The sequence below is a fragment of the Heloderma suspectum genome, chromosome 1 (assembly GCF_057233095.1).
Source record: "Heloderma suspectum isolate Gila_16-S chromosome 1, 16-S_ref, whole genome shotgun sequence".
Lineage (NCBI taxonomy): Eukaryota > Metazoa > Chordata > Lepidosauria > Squamata > Helodermatidae > Heloderma > Heloderma suspectum.
In genome coordinates this window covers 186712786-186730072 of record NC_139458.1, presented here as the reverse complement: position 1 = coordinate 186730072, position 17287 = coordinate 186712786, and the positions used below count along the sequence as shown (strand labels likewise).

At 39.9% G+C, this 17287-nt stretch overlaps 1 protein-coding gene across 2 annotated transcripts in view; it reads left to right on the top strand.

Annotated features, from left to right (window-relative positions):
• TLK1 (tousled like kinase 1) overlaps positions 1-17287 on the top strand; it is a 94382-nt gene that overhangs the window by 23540 nt on the left and 53555 nt on the right. For both annotated transcript variants that reach the window (XM_084812577.1, XM_084812567.1), the window contains exons 2-3: positions 13153-13271; positions 13736-13807. In XM_084812577.1, the coding sequence (XP_084668703.1) occupies positions 13158-13271; positions 13736-13807 (186 nt within the window). In that variant the 5' untranslated portion in view covers positions 13153-13157. The remainder of the gene's footprint in view (positions 1-13152; positions 13272-13735; positions 13808-17287) is intronic.

Here is a 17287-nt window from a genome sequence, read left to right as displayed (position 1 = left end):
TGAAGGACAATCTAGATAAGACAACTTCAGAACATTCATCTCGTCAAGATGACTTTTTCTTTGGAAGCCACAGCCCAGCAAAGATCTATTGCAAAACATGGTGTATTTTTATGTTTGCAGGACAAGTTATGTCATATGTTCCAAAGAGAACCCCTGATAAAATGGATTTAATACCTTTAACAGCCATACAAATTTAGAGGAGAGATTTGGGGCCCAGTAAAATGTCATTATGTAGTGTTTGCTTGCCCGCTGATATCTGTTAACTCACCTATCTGTTTGTGTCTTGCTACTGATTCAAAGGAATTGGTGCTGGCTCCAGGTTTCTGAGGGCCCTTGGGCAAGGCACCCTTATTGGGCTCCCTTCCTCAGTGAGACTACCTTCTCACCACCATTGTCACCAGCTGCTATTGCTCTTCATCTCTTTCTCATCATTCCTACTACTTGGTTGCTTGATAGGCAGAGAGCCAGTGAGCAAGTAAGCACTGGCATCTTCTCACCACCACTGTTGTCTGGGCCACAGTGACAGCAGGTGAACAAGCAGTTTGTAATGGTGAAGAGGATGAGCAACTCCAGGGGGCTCTTTTCATTGGGGCCCTGATGGGTTGTGAGCCCTCAGCCGGTGCCCAACCGTACTAACCCTTGACGCCAACCCTGAAAAGAATAAACTATTTTCCATGTGGCAATTTATTCATTAACAGGATTTGTTTAGAGATTTAAAGAGCAGTGTGTATAAAGGTCTGCCTCAGTATGTAGAATGAAGCTCAAATCATGGAAACAATAGAACACTGGATAAACAGATATATGTGCAGAGTTAGAAAAACTGAGATATATAACAAATTGGATGCTGGCACTTAACATTTGAATTATTTATTTATTCCTCCTCTGAGCCAGTTGTGTATCTATAAACTTCTAAAAATGCGAAGCTGGTAGCTCCAAATTTGAAATGCCTGTGTTAGCCCTGTTTAAAAGTGCAAGCCTATGCACCTTTACCTTGGAGTAATTTCCATTGAACATGGTGGGACTCACTTCTAAGTAAACATGCATTGGATTGTAACGTAAAACAATATTTCTGCTCTACAGGTCTTCAAAACATTTTCTGATAATTTAAAACATTATTCAGGAAACTTCCGTAGCTGAGGAATTTTTTTTGTGGGAACCCTCCCCCCCCACCCCACTGTGCATGTCCGAGCGGGTTCCCACCTATCTCCTCAGTTCCTTTTCGACTGCCATAATGGCTGCCTCTTCGGGAATTTTGTCCATTTTTATAGTGCAAGTCAGTACTGTGTTTTCCCCCCTTGTTCTTGTTATCTAAAAAAAAAGCGTAGTTAGAATAGTTATTGTTCTCTTTAATAATCTTATCGGTGTATGGCATTAAAGGCCCTCTTCAGAAAGTGCGTCCACTGTGGCAATAAGTTGCCACCCTCTGACGGCTGCTCCTTATGCCTTCTTTGCCTTGGAGAGGCTCACGTTGTGGAGACCTGACACCGTTGTCAATCTTTCTCTAAACAAGTCCGTAAAAATCACTCAAACAGATTGAAAGCAATTTTGTGGAAAAGGGCTCTAGAAGCAGTGGACACCCCAGAAACTCAGTCTCAGTTGGGAGCTCCAGGGCATAGAGAGATGCTGCTACCTGAGTTGGTCTCTCCCCTCAATCAACATCAGAGGTGGGGCATACAGACCCATCCACCCACACCGGGTTGTTCACTGGCATTGTCTGCGGCTAAAAAGATTTCACAGAAGGTGAAGCACTACACCAGAGGCTATGCTGAAGAAAAAGAAGAGGAAAGAGGTTAAAAAGACTCCATCAAGAGCATTGGAATCGGAGATCTCTCCTCCCCCACCTAAACTTGCCAATTCCAAGGCTGTCTTCGGTACCATCAGCCCCTGTACCATTGGACCTTCTGTCTACAGCCTCTGAGGGAGAACTCAGGGATCTTTCTCCCGTTTGGCACTGACCTGATTCCAGCCCTCGGGATCGACGCTCTCAGCCTCAACCAGCAAACCTCCGACACCAAGGATTGCAGTCACTAGTGCAGGACTTTCGCAGGTGAATGTACCTATCTCTTCCTTCCCCTGCCTCTTAACTTGCAATGGGGTTTTCCGGGCTAGAAATCTTACTGCAGGACTTTGTCAAGAACACGTAGAGTAATATATACGATCTCTGAGCACATGTAAAAGTGCCATTTTGCTCAATCAGTGACCATATGCCATTAAGCATTGCCCTCAAACTCCAACAAAAGCAGCTTACTTTCAAGGCATCTGCTACAGTTTCTGCAAATGCAAATACCTAATTAGATATCACCCCTTGCTTTGTGACTCGGGGCAAGGAAAAGGTAAGTGAAAACAGACCACACTTGAAGAGCACAGACAGTGTGCTGATGTAGTCCTGTCTTACATGTGCTAATATTTTTTAGAAAAAATATTCTTAGGATCTGGTCATTATAGGACTAGGACAGTTTCACTGGATCAGAAATTCCAGATTATTTTAGCACACAAGATCAGAATTGCAATTGGTCTGATGGTAAAGCCGAAGAAAAAATCCAGCAAAGACATGTTATTGGCATGCTGAAGTTCACATTAAACTTGATAGTATTTTAGGGTGTTGAAACAGAAGAATGGTACATGAGAAGGAATTGGGGCTCCAGTGAAGGCAAAACGCCTTGGGTGACTGCAGAGGAGCAAGGAAAAGGCAGAAATAAGAGCTAGGAGGAATGTATGGGGCACAAGCAGTGATAGCTAAACATTAGTAAGAGGGCAAAGTATGTTGGAAGAAATGGAAATAGTATAACTCATTGAAAGTTTTAGTCTTGGCTGCTAGATAATGCCATCTGTGGGGGTAACTGCTGTTTTAGTATTTTCTGATGTTAGCTCAACTCCCTCACCTGTATCTTGTGATTAGACTATACTTAGCATTCTTTAATGGCTAATCCAGTTGTATTTGACTTAAGCTGCTTTAGTGGTATTTATACAAAATTTATCATTCTGTTACTGGGCCTCAAATTCTGAGACGCCAGTTTATTCATTTCATATATGAAAATGTGGTTGAGCTCATCTTTTCATGTTAATGTTGTTGCTGCATTACCAGAACAGGTTACAATAATATTTTAAAAACACCATGGAGGCCTCCATGTATGGCAGCATGAGCTGATCAAACCTGCCCTTCCTGTTTGGTATTTGAAGCACTAAACTTTGCTTCAGAAAAGAATGTACTGTTTGGTATTCCAAGGGAATGGAATGACTTTTTTTTTCTATAAAAATCGCACTAGCAGTGATTTAGAATCTGTACCACTACTGCTTCACTTTCGTCATGCCTGCTATCTCCAGCTGTGAAGGCCAAGATCCCAGTCTTGGGCGCTGTTAGAATCAATTGCAAGGCTCATGAACTGAACGTTTGGCTTTCTGAGGGGCTCTGGGAGTTTGGTTTCCTCTTCTCCAGTCAAAATGTCAGCTTCCTAATAGTAATAGCTGTCTTAGGAGTTGGTTAGCTCAGCTATACTGTGAGGCAGAATGCTGTAGGGTTTGTACTAGCTCTCCTGACAGGAACATTATTTTTATGAGCAATGAATTGTATGTATTGCAATTGGCACAAAAACAGAAGCTATTGATTTGTCTTCTTGCAGTCCTGGAGCAATGGTGGACAGGTACCCATTACCATATGAGATGGTCCCCATAACCAGGATCTATTCCAAAGCTACTAGTGAACTTGCAGATTCCACTTGTGTCAACCTTTTATGGCTATCTGCATCAAAGGATTCAGAAAATATGCATATAAGTCAATACTTCATGTTTCATTTCAAAGATGCTGCAATGCAAATAGGTTGTAGTTTGTGCATGTTTAAATTTGTTATAATTTTGTTTCTCGCACTTCCATTAGTTGGCAATTGAGGCAGGCAAAGGTTTAACATCTCATTAGTATTATTTACAATTATTGAGCTTAGCTAACCTTTTCTTAACATATAGGCATGTTAACATTCTCTTAACATATAGGAATAATAGCATAATACATGCTTTCTAGAACTTTGAGAAAAGTTCTGACGATGATCCTAGGTGAGTTGAAAGAACAAGGTTTTCAGACCAGTGCAGCCCTGTCACTAATTTGCTCCCTAGAAAAAGCAAAAATGATACCTCAGCCTCTATGCTGTGTGTGTGAGAGAGAAATTTCTGGGGGAAAAGAAATAACTGGCCTTGTTTTGTATGCCTCTGTGAATCCTAAGGAAGATCAGCTGATTTATTTATTGAAAATACTGTCTCCTCAATGTGGGAGTATTTTACAGAGTTAAATAAGGAAAAATATGGACCACTACCCTGAACAATTTGTATTCTGAATTAGAATTACTGTAAAGATTCAAGGGATACGTTTTAATTGATAACTATATGCTGTGTGCCAGATCTCTTCCAGTGAAGATCGCAATTACAGATTGCCTTGGAACGCTAATATTAGTCTTGTGTATAATATTATCCAAGTAAAATGTACATATTTTTTCATTGTTGGAAGCTATGTTCTAGACTTTGGAGTACAACCTTCCATTTCTTTATTACTCAGATTTTTCTTGATGCTGGTTAAGTGCCAGTAGACAAATTGTTTTGCTGCATTAGATTCTCTTATATTTGTATTACTGCCTCATCTGGTCATGAGGCTTATTGATGAAGTTCTAAGAGGCAGACATAATATTGCATTCTTCTCAACTGAAGTTTCATCCACATCTGTAAAATGGAATGACATCAGGAACCTGACAGGTCTTTAGGTCAGAATGGGACTGAGACTGTGAATTAATTTTGGCCCTGTCTGAATTGAGCAAGTGAGAGTGGGGAGGGTCTCATAGCACCATTTAAAATGTGCTGTTCATTTAAGAACAAAAGAGGGCAATGTGTGAAGTGGCCATTGAGAACCACTTAGAGGGACAAAACATCAAAGGCTGAGGTATTGATGCCCTTGAAGTTGAAAGCTCAAGCCCCTCCCCCATAGATACGGCCATGCCCTCACAAATCCAGGCTCTAGGAATGAATGTTCCCAGGCCCCTGCTCCAGCCTGCCCTGCCCAGCCCACATATGCCCTCTCCAAGTTCTATAATCTTGAACTTACTTCTAGAGCTGACAGAAGCAGATCAAGACAATCAAAAGTCAGCATACTATGAACCCCCACCTCATTGTTCTCTGGTACACAGATCTTAGGGAAAGGGGGTGTCCCATGTAATGCATACCTGAGTGCTAAGGGGAGTGAAGAAGTCTCATTGCTACAGCCACTTTCAAAGGCCAGCCTAATGTGAGATGCCACTTCTGCGTGCTCCAAAGCTTGGAGTACAACAAGACATCCACCCTCTGAGCCCTCTCTACTTGCCGGAGGATTCAGGGTAGGAAAAGATTGATGGTGACTACAGATAAGGTCTGGCTGCTGCTCATCAGTTCCCTGAAACAGGCCAGTTTATGTTGGTGAAAGGCAGTTTAAGGCTTTGGAGTTTGACAGAATGCAGGAGTTGAATGAGCAAGATGTATTGCTTGATTAAAAAATAGTTTGTTTTTGATCAGTTATAACTGTCTCAATATACCTTACTAACAGATGACACTGATATAATCAGTGTGCCTTTCCTGATATTTATCACACGTACATTTTTAACTAGTTCTATCCAAATTGTTTTGTTCAAAATTATTTGTTTACATAAGCACTTTTGTCTGGTTGACAGTCTTTAAAGTCATTGACTGGGTTTGCACATCACAACAATTCCTGGGTTGTTAACCTAGGAATTGTCAGGGCCCAGAGGCAGCGAATGAGTGCACTGCCTCCCATGTGCTTATCACTTCTGCTTTCAGTCAACAACCCAGGGACACCTGTTCCTTGGTTGCTGTTATGACACCTGAACTTTGAACTCTTGAGTTGTTTAGGGGCTAAACAAACCATGGGTGGTTGTTTGGTTAACTCTGGGTTGTTTAACCCCTAAACAACCCAGAGTTCCAGGTTGGGATGTCACAATTAAAACCCAGGAATAGGCATTCCTGGGTTGCTGACTGAAAGTGGAAGTGACAAGTGTGGAGGAGGCCATGTGCTCACTTGCTACTGCTCAGCCCTGACAATTCCTGGGTTAAACAACCCAGGAATTCTTGTGACGTGCGAACCAGGTTATTGGTACCGTTTTAAAAGTTGACAGTATATATTTGTTACCATATGAGCTTGCATAATGAATTCAAGCCCAATAATATTCAGACTTTAAAAATGAGTTGTTAATCTAATTAGTTATCTGGGCACTGCAGACTTTAAAAAGTTGTGTTTGTTCCTCTGTTCTTGGTGCACATGCATGCATGTGTATGCATTTACTTACGTCAGGTCTGGAAAAAATATTTTTAGGTGTTGGTATCTAATTGTTAGCATCCAACTCACTATAAGTTTCCCTCCAGCTAATATTGTTTAAAAGTTCTTTCCAAGGGGCAATTTGCAGTCCAAGATCTTGGAGCAAACATGTGACTACTGTTACCGTTTCCTTTTAACCAAGGATGCAAATGCAAAAAGCACCATGGAATTCATGTCTTCCAAGTTTAGAACTTTTGAATTTGAGTCCATTAAAATGTGCTTGGAGGAACTTCATAGCATACTGAGCTGATCTACGCATTATGCAGAATAAGATGATGGGATTCTAAACTGTACCACTTCAGACTGCGAGAGGGTGTGCGGAGAGAAGTGTTTCACCTTTCTGAATGTTCTCTGATGTCTTGAGCTTTCTGCGTGTTGTAAATTAGCACATATGTGAGGCAGGTTTCTCTTCACTAGCTTAGTGCATGCAGGAAACCTTATGTGAGGAGTACTTTAAAAAAGAACATGTTTCTATAGTCTGAGAGTGTAGAGTCAAGAACTTTACCACCTCCTTCTGTGTAATGTTCAGGTTGACTTTTGGTTGACAAAGGAGAGATGTTCCGTATCAATGTTTAGCAGTGTTGTCACTTGGAAAAGGTAATGCTTACTAATGCTACTGTTTGCGGTGGTGGTGGGAATCTTTATATTTGAACGCTACTGCAAAGGTACTTACTTGAGGCAAATGATAAAGTTTAGCTCAAGCCCTGAAAATGAGCAAGTCAGAACTATCTCTTGTTGCTTTTGGGAGATCACTGAATGAAGAAAGATGGCTAGAATATATAGGAATCATTATTCTTCATAATTTACTCCTTTTTTAACTTCAGAAGGTGTCTTAAAAATAGGATACAAGGTTAACTTTCATCCCGATACAGTAATGTAGTTAAAACAGTTCAGGCAATAGTGACTCTTTATTTAGAGCCTTGTGTATTCATTGGTAGTGAGGATAATATTTCCATGGGAATGATAACCTGCTTGCATCCTTGTGAGCCAGCCTTTCTAATTCCTCTGATCTATTTCCCCCCTCTGGCTTGGCATTATTGTACAGACCAAGGAAATGCTTTTTTGTTATATTTTTATTACCATTGTGATGCTTCTTGCATTAGGTTTTAATGCAAAGTGAGCTATAGTTTGGTAGTTGAGCAGATGTCCTTGGGCACTTTACCATTGAAACAGTCTTTTGAGTTCTAACTAGACATTTTGGTGGTAGACATGTGTTCTAATGCAGGTCCCTGCTGAATTCTTGTAAAGTAGAGAGAGGGATGGAAGTGTTCTAAAGTACAGAAGGGGTGGGTAGATGGGAGGGCGATATTCAACCCTTACCTGTCTGGACGGTTCTCACTTAAATTTTCTCTTAACCATTTTTCTTGTGATGGGGTTTCAAGACGAGAAGTAATCTCCATGGGGAGAAAAGCAGTTGAGGCAGTTCTGGAGGGATCATTTGGATCTCAGGCTGAGTTGTATGCTTGTACCATCTGGTGCAGCTGGTATCTCTCCTGGGTCTAGTGATGAAGGGTTTCTGGGAAATTCTGAATTGGAAAATGCCCTAGAACAGCCTTCCCCAGCCTGGTGTCCTTCAGGTAATATGGACTTCAATTTCCATCAGCCCCAGGTAGCATATCCAGGAATGCTGGCAGTTGTAATCCAAAACATCTGCACCAGATTGTGGAAGATTGTCCTAGAGAGTTATCTAATTTAGCAAGTTCACTTAACTTGTATTTAGTAAACAACCAAGCCAAAAATATATATCCCAGGTTCATTTTTTATCCCAACACACCACAAGTATTTGACCTGAGATATTTGAGGGGGGAAATTAAAGCACACTTAATGTGTAATAGTATGTAGAATTTTTATTGGAATACTTGTAAAAATTTAAAGACAATAGCATGTACTTCCTTTACATTATTTAAATTGAAGACCCCCCCCCCAAAGATACTGAAAATTGTTGACACACTAATAAAATTTAGCAACCCATAGAACTGTTCATGATATATTGACAGGAACTCATCTAAAACTTCGAAACTGCCAAGCTTGCCTAATACTGTATTTGCAGTTGACAGCCATTATTCTTACTAATGAATGTACGAAATGTAAATTTTTCTGTGGAAAAATAAAGCACCATAAAATGTTCTACCCCACATCGCTGCCTGGGACTATAAAAACTGTAAAAAATACAGTGCAGTCCCTGAAGTAGATATTTGTAGCTTCTGAAAATAGATTATCCAAAGGTTACACCACAAATTGCAATGTTGGTAGAAATTGAGAAGATTGTTTATTCTATTGGGGTAGATCTCTCAAGATTAACTTGCAGAATTTAGAAAGGATATACAAGTCTTTTGGTGTAGAAATATGTGGGATGGAAAATAGCTCTGGGAACAGAATGGTTAGCTTGCTGTGTGTATATGTGCATATAGAGAGAAATGGTAAGAGCTAGAAGAAGGACAATATGTCAAGTGTTGCTTCTGATCAAGATGCTCTCATGGAGTTAAAATTTGTTCAGGCAATATTGATGATTTTGGTGCAAAATTATAGTCTTATTTACAATGGATGGTAATTAGTTGCTGACTCAGGTTTCTTTGAGAATCTAGACTAAGAATGGTCCTGGATCAAGTTGGGAAGTTAAACGTTTGTGATCCAGTGTGTCACTTGCATATTTCTGCAGAAAATACAGCTGAAGTTCTCTTAGTTCTTTTATTGCACATCACTTTGGGCAGGCAACTGATGGATCTTAAATTAAAATACCTTCTATCATGGTAGCCAGATCTCCAAGATAAAGCCCTAAGTGCAGTGCTTTGTATTTCAGTGCAGTTAATCTGTAAACACTGTGGCTCATAGTATTATGTTATAGGAGTACGATAGGATTATGCAAGCATTTCAGTTTTGAAAAGCAGCATAAATATATAATTTCACACACATACCCCCATTCAGGATTGTCATGCAATATCTTCTAGCTTCCACCATCAGCAGCATTCTTCCTCTTCCCTAGTTATGGGGAGGAAGGGTATACGTTCAGACGTGGTGAGTTTTAAAAGTGTAGTTAGTCTGCTGACGTATAATACTGATCTGTGCAACTTCATTCATTCATTTGGTATACATGGTTCCTGTGCAAAAGCTGTTCATGTCATTTACTGTGGCTTATCAATGTTGGCTAGTTCTGGAAGAAAATATAGCTCATGTTTACAAAGTATTTCCAGTGGCAACCAATAATCAGATCTATAACCCATGTAAACCTAAATGTTTAGATTTAAGTAGAGCTAGTCCCACTGAGCTCAGATCATAGTATTTCCATTTAACTGAGTTAAATTTGTGTGTCCGAATGTAAAAATGAAGGCATCTGAAAGTCCTTGTGTGGAAATGACTAGCTCTTCAGTTGTGGATAGAGTTCACTGAATTCAGTATCATATGTTTAGTGAATAGAGTTCACTGAATTCAGTATCATATGTTAACTAAATGACGAGTATTCTTATGTGTTTAGAAGGCCATTAGTAGAACTATTTGTATTATAACTAATGGAGAACATTATTTCAGACTGTCATTGTCATAGTTCTTCCCACTATCATTTATTTCTCTTTTTCATCTTTGCATGTCTTGAAGTAAAACAAATGAGTTGTGCTGTTTCACTGATTGGCACTACAACATGCGAAATGCATAATGGACTATGACGTTTTCAGTGTGTGTTAAGCATGATATTTAGAAAAGCAGACTTTTCTGTATGCATTTGCTTACACTTTTTCTCAGTTGCTTGTTTTTGCTTGACTCCTAAATGTTAGCATTGTTCTCATAGCACCCGGCAAGAGGAGAGTGGGATGGACAGGAGGTAATACATGTGTCAATATAATACAGGGATGGGGAACAGTTTCAGAGTGGTGGTGAATCATCCAGCCTTTTGTGGGCCAGATGACATCAGGTGGCAATTTCATTACAGAAATCTTAAAATATCAGTTTCTGGTTAAATGAATGAATCTGATGAAGTAGGCTGTTGGCGATAAAAAGCTCGTGTCCCAAGTCAGCTACATAACTTAATATCTATGAAGCAAGAATACAGTGTCTACAACTCACTGTAGTTATGTGCACTTAGGAAATCTCATTGGGTTGCATCCAAAGGTTCCTGCATGAGTTCCCCGCTAATATAAGGCAGCTGCTCCTGAATTCCAGCAATTCCATGCTCCTGTTGCAGCCCACTGAACTGCAGGCCTTTCCTGAGGGTCCCCTGAACCATGGAGAGGGTTTTTGGGAGGCTGCCGTGGAGAAGAAAGGGGGAAAGTACCCTGTCACATGAGCAGGCTTCTGCTTGTGTAACATTGGATGGAACCCATTGCAATCAATTGCACAAGTGTATTGAACTCTGCTAGATTGTGGCCTCTGTCTCTTTTAGATGGGACACTTCTCAGAATATAGCCAGGGTCTTTAAACTTTGGAATTACATTGTTAGTTTCTCCATACTGAAGTGGATTCAGTTTTAGTTTCATTGAATGATTCTCCTTATAGCTGTGAACAAATAACATTTCATCAATTTTGCAGCCTTCAAGCATTTCCATTACAAAGCTATCTTGTATTAAAATTATTAGTATGTCATGTTCCTCTTTCATATTGGCAGTACCCGTGCTAGGTGTGTGTTGACTTGTGGGGTTAAAATGCACAGTTGCAAACAGGTATTTTGAAACATGTGACTTAGCATGCAATTCTATCCCGATGCTTGTAAGCCTCCGAACCTGGAAGCTTACAGGCATCCAGGGCAGAGTGGGAGGAGCTGCAGGGGTGATCTTCACCACTGTGCTGCTCCCACTTTGCATTTTTGCTAGATGGTCTTTTTTGCTTGTAGCTGGGGTGCTGCGGAGGGGGAGGGAAGTAGGCTGGAGAGGTTTGGGGATACTTTGTAAGCTGGCTTCTCCAGTCCCCTCCCCAGCCACAGAAATGCCCCCTTTACTTCCTCTCTGAGGTTGCTTTTGCATCCTTGGGGAGGCTGCCAGAGTGGTTTTCTCCACGCTGGCTTCAAGGGGTTGCGGGTGGGGAATGCGGATTCCTGGATATGAGGGTGGAGTGCTGTCTCTGACTTTGGATCCAGGAATCCGAAATGTCCGATTGCCCCCCAGATGCTGTCTACGGGCCATAGGATTGCCCCTTCCAATCAGTAGTTTCAGTAGGTATGCTTTATATGCCTATGACTGAGGGAGCAGAGAATCTAATGTAGCTTTGCAAGACTCATGTTGGCAGTCTCTTTGCAAATGTGGTAACAGTTCATTAGTGTAAGTTGATTAGTGGTATATGCAGTCTTTTGTTTTGGTTCTTGAAGTGCTGTTTTAGTGGATTTGGAAAGTAATAGTTAGAATTGGTTGTATCCAGAGACACACAAGTGTAAGGACACTCGTTCAAGGGGACTTCCCTGCCCTTCTCCCCTCTACAGTCCCCTATGTCCTCTGAAAAGCTATGGGGGAGGGCTAAAGTGGGAATTGGACAAAATCAGCTCATGCAAACAAAGTGCTTCTGTCCAATTTCAGTCCATTCCCACTGTGGACTGTCCCCTGTCCCCTTCTGTTCCAGAAGGTACCCTAACTCTTAGGAAAGACTTTCCAGGCAACTCAGTGGGCTGTAGTTGAAAGGGTGGGCAAGACCTCTTGCATGAGTGTCCTTACACTTTTTGTTCTCTGGACCCAGTGTATCTACTGTGTGACAACTCAGGCAAATCTTTCATGAGATTTCAATAACATACAAGTGTCTATATCTTGATTATTAGTAATGTGAAGCAAGGATTGAAAAATTATTCTTGGTGCGTGTGTGTGTGTGCGTGTGTGTGTGTATCTTCTGGCTTTGCTGACATAGAGGGAATGGATGATAGACATTTTAAGTTCAGATTATACAATGAAGTAGTACTTTCCTTCTTGAGGAAGGAACCTGATTATAGTACTGTTCATTTTGTCTGTTAGCAATTCGCAGAAGATTACTATCTAAATAGCTAATAAAAGGGATCCTCCTTCCTGTCTAGTCCCCAAAGTTTCAAAACCAGTTTTGCTTTCATCAGGGGGTTGCAGGGGGGCAGGGAGGGGGTGCTTAAAATCTACTGCCTGTTTTAGCCTGGACTAGCTTTCATACTATGCCTGAACAAAAGGTGCATCTTCTGCACGAGGCCAAAACACTTACAGTTTAGTTTAGGGAGAAACTATAGAGATTTTGCATAATTATGTTTGTTGTGAAGAAAGTGGATTCTTTCATAATATTAGAACCTGGGATCCTTCAATGAAACTGACTGGCAGGAGTTTCAGGACAGGCAAAAGGAAGAACTTCATGCAGTGCATGATGCACTCCAGTACTAATTCCATACATTAGTATGGAATTCACTGCCACAAGATGTGGTTATGGCCTCTTGCTAAAATGGCTTTGAAACAGGATTAGATAAATCCATGGAGGATTGTTATGTCAATGTTGCTGGGGAGCAACTGCAGGAGGTGACTATTGCCTTTACACAGAGTTTTTAAAATAATCCTAGAAATCTGTTGAAATAGTTTGATTTCTGGAAAACACTGCTATGAATCACAAATATACAATTGTGCGTACAGCAATATAACGAGGATAATTTCTTCTAATCTTGGAGATGGGATATAATATATGGTATGTATCTTGGATTGTGCTTTCCATAGGACTTCTGTGCAGATTGAACACTGGTGAATTTTTACTAGAACAAAGATACCCCTTTCTTGATGAAGACTGTATAATTATAAAACTTCATTTAAAATGTAGGAAAAAACAGTAAAAATGCATGTAGTGATATGACACTGTTTGCACTTATATATTCTGTAACAAAAAATGTTTTCTAGGTGCAATGGATGAGCTTCATAGCCTGGATCCAAGAAGGCAGGAATTGTTGGAGGCTAGATTCACAGGAGTAGTGAGTGGCAGCACTGGGAGTACAGGAAGCTGTAGTGTTGGAGCAAAGGCAAGTAGGAATGTGCACTGTACAACATTAATGTTTGTCTCTTTTTAAAAAGTGATCTCCTTCAATAAATGCATTAAACAAAATGTCACAGTGAGGTACAAGAGAAAATGCTGAAGTTCACAGGCTACCTGGAGCCTTGCTCTCCACATTTTCCTATAGAATTTGTTGCATGTGTTGTTGGTTGTATCAGAACCCCTATTTCTGCTTACACAGTGACCAGAACACATGTGGCCATCAGCCTTCCCTATCCTTGTACCCTCCAGATGCTTTGAACTTCAACTCCCCAGCCAGCAGAGGCAATGGTCATGAATGCTGGGAGTTACAGTACAAAACAGCTGGAGGCTGTGGAAGTCTGGTGTAGTTCATAAGGTTTTTTGAAGCATGAACACTGCTAGTAACACATTATTAGCTCTGTAATGAGCAGTTTAAAATGTTTATCATTTGACTCCTTTATTTCTTAACAGGCCTCAACAAATAATGAGAGTTCTAATCACAGTTTTGGAAGCTTGGGATCTCTAAGTGACAAAGAATCAGAGGTATGAAATAGTTAAAGTGACAGTATTGATGTAAGGTTGCATAGCTCTATATTTTTTATAATTGTGCTGAGTAGTCTTTATTCTTAAAAGGAAGACATGTGCCTTTTCCTGTACAGTTTAAAATTAAAATATTTTTGTATTGAAGATTTGGAGAGCACCAATGTTTTGATACACTTTCAGGAAGATCATTTTTAAGCGTTATACAGGGCTTGTGCTAATTGATTTGGTACTTTGCAAATGACATTTTGGGATACATCCTATAAAATGATACTTTCTGGGTGGCAGATCAATGAACCAATGACAGTTTTCTTTAGTACCCTAAATGTTTTTACTTTGGTTCTGTAGCTTCCTTGAAATATTATATACTTTTAATGCAGAGAGATTATGTACCCTAAAACTGTTTCAGTGCATTGTGTGAATAACAGGATTCACGCTGGCCTGGTTCGCACAGTCACCACAGCTGAAACAAACTATGGTGGCTTGTTTAAGCTGCAGTGCATACCATTTATCTAATTAACCACCTAGGTGCAGCTTATTGTGTTGTCTGAATTTGGGTGGCATGGCTTGTTTGAGGGGGAAACAACGCTCAAATAACCTATGGCCAGTTCTTGAGTTATCTGAGGCTTGTTTCTCCTTCAAACAAGCCATGCTGCCCAGTTTCAGATGACACGACAAACTGTGCCCAGCGTGTAATTAGGCAAATGTCCCTGGCACACCCCACGCTGTGGCTGTTTAAGCTGCAGTGATCCTGTGAACTGGATCAGTGTCTACAAACCTGTAGATTCATTATTCAATGCACTGTTATGGGTGATGGCTCAAGTTCAAACTGTGTTCAAATCTCTGGCTATTTTATTCTGGTTAGAGTTGATTTAAAACACTTTTATCCTTATGCACTGTAAACTCTGAAGTAAAGCTCATAACCTATGACCTTAAAATAGGACAATCTGCTGTTGGTCACCTGTACTGCTACAAGTTCCTTAACATTCTAGGAGAAGCTATTTCTTATATATGTCAGTATTTCTGTAATTCTGATGACTCAACACCTTTTGAATGGATGGTCTATCAGCAGCTCTGTTTTCACATTTCTAAAACAGTGAAAGCAATGCAAATTACATAATGTTATTTTCAAGGTTTTAGAAATTAAATAGAGTTTCTATAACGCAGTTTTATCCTGAAAATGATAAAGAACTTATTTTTAAAAGAACCTTCTGATGACTTGTGATTTTTTCCAGAGTACTTGAATATAAAATGTAGTTTATGGGTGGGATTCAAAGAATGGGACAGCAAGTTTCACATATCTGGGTGGCTGGAGGGGAGTAGTCTCTATGAAAGGGATTGTAAAGGTGGAGGGGAGGAGAGCACCATCCCATATCAAAGTCAGACATCCCACTTAGCATTTCCAATCCCTCCAGTGTGCCTAAAGTAGGTCTTTCCAGCCTAGTCTCTGGATTAGTAAATCTAGAATTAAGATTTTATAGCATGAATTAAAACTACATATTACAATGATGGAAAATAACTTTTAAAAAAATTATTTGGAACGTTTAAAAACAGGGCATGTGTTATTTTTCCTTACCTTTGTCATTTTATATACTTGTTAGTGCATGTAGCAACTCTGCTAGTATATAAGGTTTGGCACATAGCAGCTTCTCTTGAGCGGGGCTTGGTAGTCTTTCGTAGCATTCCAAAGTGATAGAAGGGTCATCTGTTTTAGATCACATTGCTGGATTGTGGCTGAAGTGCAAAGAATTCAGAAAATGCTATTTTGGTTCAAAGTTACGCAGTGGTATAATTTCTTTAGAAACTATTCCTGGATTTCAGTTGTATACTAGAAATGGTAATGGTGTCTTCCTATTGATATTTTATGATTGAACTGATTACAGTAACTTTTGTCCTGGATTTTTTTTCTGCTTTAGAGTTAGCAGGTTTATTACAATTAGTGCGGGGATGATAAGAAAAATAATATTAATGTCCAATTTGGATATTACAAGTATACTGGAGCATGTATCCTAGTAGTATCTTGGAGTATGTGTCCTAGTAAAGCATGAAAGTGTTATGGATTGGATCTAGAGTGTTCCTTACTGAATGGAAGAGCTTCTTACTGAATGGAAGAGCTTCCATTCATGGCAGGGAATGAGACCCAGTAGAGGATCCTTCTGGAGGAAGACAAGGGGAGGAAATGTTCACCAGTTTGTCCCTGCAACTCCAGTGCTACCTCCTGCACTGTCCTGAAGGGTCCTCCAACTCTTATGGAACAGGCTTTCAGGAGCTACAAGGAGAGGAAGGAATCTACAAAAATTGTCTCCCTTCCTCCTCCAGCAAAGGTATCCTCTGAGCAGTGTTCAGCTCATAAGAACACTGGATCCAATCCTGTCTTATATTTAAATGTGTACAAGCACTTTAAAAACTATCTGGTAACTAAAATGAAAAACTGCAAAATTAATGACTTGGATCAAACACACCCTCCCCCGCATGAGCAGAAGGTATTTCCTGTGTCCATCAGGGCTTACTGATTTCTGCCCTGATGAACGCATGAAGGAGGGTCACCTAACTGTCAGAACGGGTTTTGGGGAGCTGTGGGGACTGCCTCCAGAAGGAGTTGTGTGAGTAGAAGAGCCTCCTCATGTGAGCATAACAGCTTGGCATTATTTTGAATCTAAGCCGTTATTTTTTAGCTTATAACAGTAAATGTAACTGTTAAGAGGCAGGACATATGCATGTTTTCAATATTTATAAACAAGCAAATTAAAGAAATAAAAGGATTTTTAGTAAAACATTCAATTTAGTTTAGTACAGTAATAAAATGAAGTAGTCCTGGTTAAAGACGTGAAGGCCTGGAAAAAAATGGGAAAATTCCAGAAAAAAACGCCCAGGTTTTTTTTCTGTTTTTCCCCGAGGACCGTTTTTGTGTTTCCCCCCAAAATTGAACAGCGTTGGATTATGAAATACTTCCTTTTAGAATTTAAGACAAAGTATTTATATATTGTTACCCAGTCTTTACTCCCCCCCCAAATGATTTCTAAAAACTATGTAATGAGAACACTTTTATAGAAAGACTAGAGATGTAAAATGTCTGGAAATAATGAAGCCATGGGGAAAAATATTTTTAATCCTCTATTTAATATTCCCAGCATAGTTAGTTCTTTCATTCCTTATTAAAACTATTGATCTAAAGTATATTTTTACTGATAAACATTTATGCTTGGTTTCCCAACATGTGAGTAGAGTCACAGTTGTGCATTCTTGACAGTAAATGTGCATTCTTGACAGCTTGGGTTTTATTCTGTAGAGTCCTGTGCTTCTGATGTTGTAGCAGTCATTTAATGTACTTCTAATCTATCTAATCTAATCTAGTTTACTTTTAAAAGTTTTTAAATATAATGATAATTTTAAGAGCAAACTAAGACACACATAAAATAACTTTAGGAACAGAAAGGCTGCTGTATGTTCCTAAAGCAGCCTTGCCCAACTGGTGCCCTCCAG